Genomic DNA, 9211 nt, shown 5'->3' with positions numbered 1-9211 from the left:
CCCCCACACACATCCCCACTCCCACCCCAAGTATACTCCACTCTGCAACCCTCATTCCAGACTGTTATGATAATCATAATGCCCTAAAATATATTAATTTTAAACTATTCTCTCCCTCATCAGCTTCAATGCAGTAAATATAATTTATCCAGTTTTTCTCAGTCTTACCCTCACCCCAATGTCAGCCTCATTCTACAACAAAGAGCGGCTGGTGGTTTTGAATCCCTGGATATGCAGCCCTTTGGGTGCAGCTTTCCATGCACTATGCCGCCAGAGCTGAGAAAAATATAGAGCAAAACTCCAAATCACAAAAACGACCAGGCTTGCTGGTCTACCAAAGAGTAGAGGCTCTCCTGAAACTATGACCTTCAATAAGCCTTTAAGCCTAAATGGAAAGGCTCTGTGATTCAGTTTTGAGGCAAACAGTAGATAGGTTTGTAAGCCAAGTAATAATAATGAGTAACCCAATCCTTAGAGAAATCTATCACACAAGACCCTAAGAGCTGTGTTTGCCCAGGAAGAAAGTTCAGAAGGGAGGATGAAGGGAAACAAGGATTGCAACTAGAAAATAAGAAGAGTTCTGTTAGAATGTCATGTTTTTATCTACCTTGGGGTAGGAACAAACTCCTCCAGCAGATTTTTAGAGGCAGTAAATCACACAAGAAGAGATTGCCCATCTATTTCCCTCAGAGCAGCTGATGGATTTGAACCACATGTCTTTGGGATGGCAGCACAGTTCCTTGCCAGTAGGCCTCCAAAAGCACCCTATTACAATGTAGGTACTGTAAACTACAATTAATGTCATAAAACAAAATCTGCATAAATGATTAAAAAGAAAATCAATTGCTCTAAATTTTCACTCAAAGTACAGTAATAATGACAAAAAATCCAGAACAGGCTTGGTACATAATAAAAAATTTCAAAAAGCTCTCTAAGGAAGACGCGGTAGCTCTTGCAGGTGTGCGGTGTTCTCCCACTCCTGCTCCTGCCTCACCGCTGTTCGCTCTCTCCGGGGAACAAGTCGGTCAGGAAGCCGCGCCGCAGCCATGGCTTTTAAGGACACCGGAAAGACGTCTGTGGAACCGGAGGTGGCCATTCACCGAATTAGGATTACCCTAACCAGCCGCAACGTAAAATCCCTGGAGAAGGTGTGTGCCGACTTGATCAGAGGCGCAAAGGAGAAGAACCTGAAGGTGAAGGGACCGGTCAGGATGCCTGCCAAGCCTCTGAGAATCACTACAAAGAAGACTCCTTGTGGGGAAGGTTCCAGGACCTGGGATCGTTTCCAGATGAGGATCCACAAGCGACTCATTGGCTTACACAGTCCTTCTGAGATTGGCAAGCAGATCACCTCCCTCAGCACTGAGCCTGGAGTAGAGGTTAAGTCACCATTGCAGATGCCTAAATCAACTATTTTAATAAATTGACTATCCGTTGGTTAAAAAAAAAAAAAATTGTTGAGCTGTTTTCAAAATGATTATTTCTCAAATTGAATATCAAAATTATGTAAAACTTGTGTTTTAAGAACTGAGCCTAAAAGGTAGGCAATTATTAAGTTCTTATTTAATTCTAAACCCCACTCTCATGTGCATTTACTTACACATTCATCTTCATTAAACATGAGAATGCATTTATATTTTTATATGCTAGTTTCCGTTTTAGAATGGCTTCGCAATTTTCGACCTGAATTGGTTCATCATTTAAGCTGTTTTTTCTCTGTGTGTTCTTTATGTATTTTGAACATATTTTCCCACATTTGTATCTGCCATTCTATAATCAAGAGTTCTACCGTGCACACTGAAGATGGAAACCAGCACAAATTGCTAGTGTTCTGAGACAGGTCAGAAGTATTCAAGGTTTTCTAAAAATGACAGCAACTTGCTTGATCATTGCTCGTATCTTAGGACATGGAGGATTACAGAAAAGTTAAAAAAAAAAAAAAAAAGAAATCCATGCTTTAAAAAAAAAAATCCTAAAGACTGTTACTAAGTAATAACATTTTATGTGTCATCCTTTGATGTTTCCCTGAGAAATTTACAAAAGATTGAAAGGTATTGAGGAGGGGGTGGAGGAAACTAGAAAGTGAGAGAAAGCTGTGTTTGTGCACTTATCTCCAAAGGGTCCTTATTTCACTAGTTATGTAAACAAAATTTATATGCTCCCATTTATCTTACCCTTTGAAGATGCCTGAGAATTGTAGCCTTGTAAAATCTGCAAGCAGCAACTCTGCTTCAAGCTCCTTATTAGCCATGTGGGAGGGAGGGAGGGAAAATATATAATTGAGAGAATACCCTTTACCTGGTAAAAATGAATAGAAAGGTCAAATGATGTCAGTTGGTGAATTTCTTTTCTTTTTGGATCTAATGCACATACTATAGTTTCTTTCAGTCACATAAATCTATGTTTTAAAATTAGTAACTTAAACTGAGTTTCAAACAGGTATTGAGTTTTCTCATAAACCAATTATCCTAGTGGCAAGAAGGTGCACTGCAATTCCGAAGGCAAGTGGTTCGAGGCCAGCAGCTGCTTCACGGGAGAAGCAATCTCCTCCCACACGATTAACTGCCTCTGAAAAGCTGACAGAGTCAGTTCTAGGTCAGTTCCAACACTATGGTACACAACATCAACAGCTATGAAACAGATTCATGCATGGCTCTGCAGAGACGATAGCAATCAAAATCACCAACATAAAAGAATGCCGTATCATTAATAGTGAAAAAGATAAGATTAAAATAACTTAAATTGCCCTAATTGTTAATGTATGTGAGAGTCCTTGGAGGCACAAACAACTAAGTGTTTCATGGCTTACCAAAATTTGATGGATTAGATGTACCCAGGAAGTACCTCCTGTCTCATTACTTTGCCCATAGAATCCTTTAGTATTGCAACTCAAGGCTTGAATTGTTCTTCAGTTTTTTTCAGCTTGAGAAATGCCAAACGACTTCTTCCCTTTTGGGGTGGGTGTGTGTGTATGTGCAAACACTAGCTGTTTACACATTTTATTATAACAGTTTGGTTTGTCCTTTTGAGTTACCCTTTGAAATCTTTGACTCATTTCTCTTCAGCATTTCTCGTTTTGATTTCTCCCCTTGTTAGTTCTCTGGTGGCCTTGTGATAAAAGCTGCACTGCAATCTCGAAGGCAAACTGTTGGAATCCCCCAGGTTAGAGTCCTCTGGGAAGAAAGATGGGCAATCTTCTCCTGTGTATTTACTGCCTCTGCAAACAGCAGTGTCAGAAATGCATGCAAATGTGCAATGAACGACAAGAGCAGAATCACCACCTTTGAACTACGGTGTTGGTACAGAGTATTGAATATCTCATGGACTGCCAAGAGAGCCAACACGTCTGTCTTAGAGGAAGTGCAACTAGTATGGTCCTGTAAGGATAATGGAATTTAAGTTCATATTTTAGGCATATTATTAGGCGAGGCCAGTTGCGGGGAAAAAGACATCATGCTCAAAAAAGCGGAAGGGTAGATAAAAAGACAATGACTTTCAAGAGATGGATTGACACTGTGACTTAACAATGGGTTTGAGCATATCAGAGACCATAAGTGCAGAACGGGGTAGAGTTCAGATCGATCATTCATAGGATTGCTATCAGAGTTGTAGTTTACTGATCAGCATCTAACAACAACAGTTATATTTCAACTAAAAGACGTAGTCTTGGATGCACTCACCAGTCTATGCCAGGAAATTTGAAGGAGATCCATATTTGTTCCCATTTTCAAGAAATGTGATCCAAGAGAATGTGGAAACCATTGAGCAATATCATTAATATTGTATGCAAGCAAAACAGATAAAATATTGCATAGACAGGAAATGGTCAGGATTTATTAAAGGCCATGGTACCAGGGATATCATGGCTGATGTCAGAAGGATTCTGGCTGAAAGTAAAGAATAACAGAAGAATGTCTATTTTTGCTTCATTGACATGTGTCAAAGGTGTCCACTGTGTGGATCCTAAGTTATGGCTAACATTGAGAACTTGGGGATCCCAGAACACTTGATTATTCACAAGTGAAACCTATATCTAGACCAAGAGGCTACTGTGCAAACTGAGCAAAGGAACACTAAATGGTTTAAAATTAAGAAAGGAGTGTGTCAGGATTATATCCTTTCTCCATACCTATTTAATCTATTTGCTGATCAAATTATTTGAGAAGCTGGACTCTATGAAGAAGAATGTGGCATCAAGATAAGAGAAAGACTCACTAATAACCTGTGTTATGCAGATGACACAACCTTGCTTGCTGAAAGTGAGGAGGACCTGCAGCACTTGCTGCAGAAGACCCAAAAAGATAGCCTTCAATATAGACTACATCTCAACATCAAGAAAACAAAAATTCTTACTTCTGAATTTGTAGACAACATAATGATAGCTGAAGAAAAAGATTGAAGTTGTCAATAATTTCATCTTACTTGAAACCACAATCAACATCCTTGGTATCAGCAATCAGGAAATCAGGAGAAATATTGCACTGAGAAGTCTACAGTCAGGTGTTAGGACGGGAGAGGGAGGGACAGAGGGAGAGAATGATGAATTCAAATGCCTCTAAGAAGAGTGAATGGCCTTGCTCACCTAGCAGAATTAAAGGATGAAGCAAAAATCACAGCGGAACATCCCTCTCTTCCTTCCCCAAAGACCCTGTTATAAAAACCCTCCCTGATATGCTCAAAGGTGCAAAATCCTCAGACTTTATCTTCAGAATGAGGAATCTTGCCTGGGAACTTCCCTTAATAAGTTGCTTTTAAGCTTTGTCTCTCATTCGCTGACTTCTTTCTTAGCTCTGCCTCCTAAAATCAGGGCCCTCCTGTGAGAGGAGCAATGATGTCAGTGTGAGGATTAAGATGTGTCCGATTCAGGCCATGATTTTTCTGACCACTGGCTATGCACCTGAGAGCTGAAAACTGAGTAAGGATGACAGAAGAAGAATTGATGACTTTGAGCTATGGTGTTGGAGAGGAGTACTAAATATTTCATGGGCTTCAAAAAGAACATATATATGTTGGAGAAAGTGCAGCCAGAGTGCTCCTTGGAGGCTTTTGTCTCAAATATTTCAGGCATGATGCTAGGAGGGGCTATTTCTTGGAGAGGGACATGATGCTTGGGAAGGTGAAGGGTTGGTGAAAGAAAGGAAGATCCTCAACCAGATGGATTGACACAGTAACTGCTACAATGGAATTGAGTGTGTCAGAAGGAGTGAGGATGGCACAGGACAGGAGAGGTTCAGATCTGCTGTTTATAGGGTCATCATGGGTCATATTTGGTGATAACTAACAACAACAGCAACAAGACAACAACAACAGAGGTGCCACAGAAGAAAAGCCTGTTGATTTTCTGTCAAAAAATAACTAACTTGAAAATCCTACAAAACAGTTCTACTCTCCATACAGGGGATTACCAGAGCTATCATTGACTTGGCAGTGATGTTGAATATACCCTGCTGATATGTTAGCCCTAGTTCATGCAAATGGTTAACACATTTAGCTGATAATGAAATATTTAGCCATTTGAGGCTACCCAGAGGACCTTAGAATAAATAGAAATTTATTTTTTTAAAAAGCAATTGAAAAGTGGATTGTGCCATTTCACTATGTAACTAAAACAACATTTACTACTACTTATGTTTGAATAACTATTTAAAGTATAATGTGGATGGGACATAATCATGAGTTGGAACTGACATTTAGCTGCCCCACAAGTAAATTTTTAGAGACTGTAATTCACGTGGGAGGAGATAGATTCTCTTTTCCTGCAGAGCAGCTGGTGGACTGGAACCATGTTCCTTTGGGTTGACAGGGCCAATCCTAACACTAAGCCCTAAAGCGCTCCTTAACATAAGTATAATAGAAAAACCCAAATACTTAGTCAACCACAAGATTAATACTTAGGAATAAGCTTAAGTAGAGACACAAAGACTTTTATAAGGAAAACTATCAAGCACTACTACAAGAAGCAATAAGCGACCTAATTAAATGGAAAAATATTCCTTGTTCATGAATAGGAAGATTGTGAAAATGACAATTTTCCAAAAGCTATCTACAGGCTCAATGCGAACCCAATACAAACACCAAATTAAATCTTCATGGAGATAAAAAAGACAATTGCCAGTTTCATTTGGAAAGGAAAGAGAACCAAACAAAACTCTTCTGAAAAACAAAAATTACTTCAATAGCTCTAATCCCATTGCCCCAGTTTCTATGTCAATCCATCTCCCCCAGGGTCTGTATTTCTTGTACTGTCCCTCCACCCTTATAAGAATTTTGTCCTTTTCCAAGGTCTGGTCATTCACTGACACATGCCTAAAGTATGTGTGATGGAGCTTCAAAATTCTTTCTCTAAGGGGAAACTTGGTTTCTCCCTCTCCAAGACAGATCTGTTAGTTCTCTTGGCGGTTCATGGTATGGTCAATACTCTTCTCCAGCACCACCACTCAAAGACAATAATTCTTCCATCATCCTTACTCATTGTCAAACTCTCTGATGAATAGCAAGTTATTGTGAAGACTATGGCCTAGATTGGGTGCACCTTAATATCTAAACTGATATCATTGTTCTTTAGCACTTCAGAGAGGTCTCTGACTGCAGAATTTCCCAATATAATTCTCAAGAGTCAAGAAATCAACCCACCAACCTACAATCAACTGATATTTGACAAGGCAATAAACCCCATTAAATGGAGAAATGACAGCCTCTTTAACAAATCCATGAAGGTAAAATTGGACATCGACCTGCAAAAAAACTGAAACAAGATCAACATCTCAAACCATACACAAAAACCAACTCAAAGTGAATCTGAGACTTAGGGGTAAAATCTCAAACCATAAAGTTCACAAGAGAGAAAATGGAAATAAAATTAGAAGCCCTGATTCAGGCATAAATAGGCTTGTAAACTTAGCGAAAAAAGCGCAACTTAGAGAAGATAAAGTTGACAAAAGAGACCTTCTTAAAATCAAATTCCTGTGTACATAAAAATTTCTCCTGTAGGATGAAAAGAAAGCCCATAGACTTGGAAAAACATGGGCAATGACGTTTCAGACAACGATCCCGTTGTTGTTGTTGTTGTTGTTATGTGCCGTCGAGTCGTTTGCGGCTCATAGCGACCCTATATGCAACAGCCCTAAACCCTGCTCTATCCTGTGCCAATTGCACTGCCTCTGACACACCCATCCCGATTACCCCAGTCACTGAATCAATCCACCTCATAGAGGGCCTTCCCCTCCTGCGCTGTTCCTCTACCTACCAAGCATGACCTGTCCCTCCTTACAACATGCCCAAAGTATGTCAGACGAAGCCCCAGAATCCTTGCCTTCAAGGAGTAGCCTGGTTTAACCCTCTCTAGGATGAATCTGTTTGTTTTCTTGGCAGTCCATGGTACATTCAATGCTCTTCTCCAGCACCACAGCTCAAAGGCATCAATTCTCCTTCTATCCTCCCTAGTCATTGTCCAGCTCTCTGATGCATAACAAGTGATTGCAAAGACCATGGCCTGTATCAGGTGCATCTTAGTCTCCAGAGAAACACCGTTGCTCTTGAGTAATTTAGAGAGGTCCCTAACAGCAGAGTTTCCCATCACAATACGTTTCTTGATTTCCTGGCTGCTGGTGCCAAGAGTGTTGAGCGTGGAGCCGAACAAACTGAAGCTGTGAACAAATCTCAATCTCTTCGCCATCCATCCTGATGCTACCAATTGGTCCAGTGGTGAGAATATTTGCTTTCTTGACATTGAGCCTCAGTCCATACTGAAGGCTGCAGTCCTTGACCCTCTGCAGCAAGTGCATGAGCTCCTCCTCAGTTTTGGCAAGCAGGGTTGTGTCATCTGCATAATGCAGATTGTTAATAGATCTTCCACCAATCCTGATGCCACACTTCTTCTCATAGAGCAAAGTCTCTCTGGTAATCTGCTCTGCATACAGTTTGAAAAGATCCCATAAGTAAAGTTTTAGAATACTACAGGTCCTCCACAAGAAAAAGACTGATAACTCAGTCACAAAATGGACAAAAGACACGAAAATACTCTTCACAAAGAGGACATTTAGATGGCCAAGAAACACAAGAGGAGATGTTCAAAATCCCAGCAGACGATGCAAATCAAAACAACAAGGTACAGATTCACTTCAGCAACAGTACAAAAGTTTAAAAACACAATAAATGTTGGATAGGATGTAGAAATATCGGAACTCTTGCATTGCTGGTAGGATTGGATCATGGTACAAGTGCTGTGGAAGGCAGTTTGGCATTTCCTCAACAAGCTGAACATAGAAATCCCATAATTCAGCTATTCCACTGCTAGAAATATATCCCAAGCAAATCAGAGTTGAGACATGAACAGAGATATGTACACCCACATTCATAGCAGTGTTATTCACAATAACAAGAAAATAGAAAACAGCCCAAATACCTATCAACAAATGAATAGACTGAGAAACTGTAGTACATTCACACAATAGAGTACTATGCAATGCTAAGAAACAACTCCAAAAAAGGAAAAGAAAAGAAACAACAACTCCATAAAATACTATATAACTTGGGAGAGAGTTGAGAGAATTGTTCTGATTGAAATGTCTCAGTTGTATAAGGACAAATATTGCAAAAGGCCATTAGTGTGATAATAGGATATCTGAAATATATGTACAAATGTTTAAAAATGGAAAAGGAGGCAGAAAAAGAGAAATGGGAAAAAATAACTGGGAGAGCAGATGTTCATAAGAGGAGGGTAAGGAAATGTTCAATGGTCATTTGAGACGGAAGGAGACTATTAAACTTGTTGTTGTCATTGTTGTTGTTATGTGCCATTGAGTCATTTGCGACTCATAGCGACCCTATGTACAAGAGCCCTAAACGCCGTTCTATCCCATGCCAACCTCGCCATCTCAAACACATTCATTCCCACCACTCCACTCGCAGAATCAATCCATCTCATCGAGGGTCTTCCTCTCCTGCGCCGTCCCTCCACTCTCCCAAACATGACGTCTCTCTCCAAGGACCAGTCCCTCCTTAGAGCAGTGGTAATGAGTATATAAAATATAATGCATATGAATGATTGTATCAAACACAAAGTACATACATGAAGGAAACACAATATATATGAATGATTATACACATTGATTATAACACAAAGTACATGCACAAAACACAATGTATATGAATGACTATATGAAAACCAACAAAATTTTTCTAAAAAACACTCAACTAATGGGGTTTGTAT

At 39.8% G+C, this 9211-nt stretch overlaps 1 protein-coding gene across 1 annotated transcript; it reads left to right on the top strand.

The window, feature by feature from the left end:
• Window positions 1–1046: 1046 nt before the first annotated feature.
• Window positions 1047–1427, top strand: LOC102866083 (40S ribosomal protein S20-like). Its single transcript, XM_006889458.1, has one exon. The coding sequence runs from the start codon at window positions 1047–1049 to the stop codon at window positions 1425–1427; it is 381 nt and encodes a 126-aa protein (XP_006889520.1).
• The last annotated feature ends 7784 nt before the right edge of the window (window positions 1428–9211 follow it).

The sequence above is a fragment of the Elephantulus edwardii genome, unplaced genomic scaffold (assembly GCF_000299155.1).
Source record: "Elephantulus edwardii isolate Elephantulus edwardi_28Jun2011 unplaced genomic scaffold, EleEdw1.0 scaffold00077, whole genome shotgun sequence".
In the NCBI taxonomy this organism is placed as follows: Eukaryota; Metazoa; Chordata; class Mammalia; order Macroscelidea; family Macroscelididae; genus Elephantulus; species Elephantulus edwardii.
The sequence above is the reverse complement of the archived record's forward strand: the minus strand, read 5'-3'. Positions and strand labels throughout refer to the sequence as shown.

Coding starts and splice junctions, on each gene's coding strand:
- LOC102866083 (XM_006889458.1), top strand. CDS start 1,047: ATGGCTTTTAAGGACACCGGAAAGACGTCTGTGGAACCGGAGGTGGCC.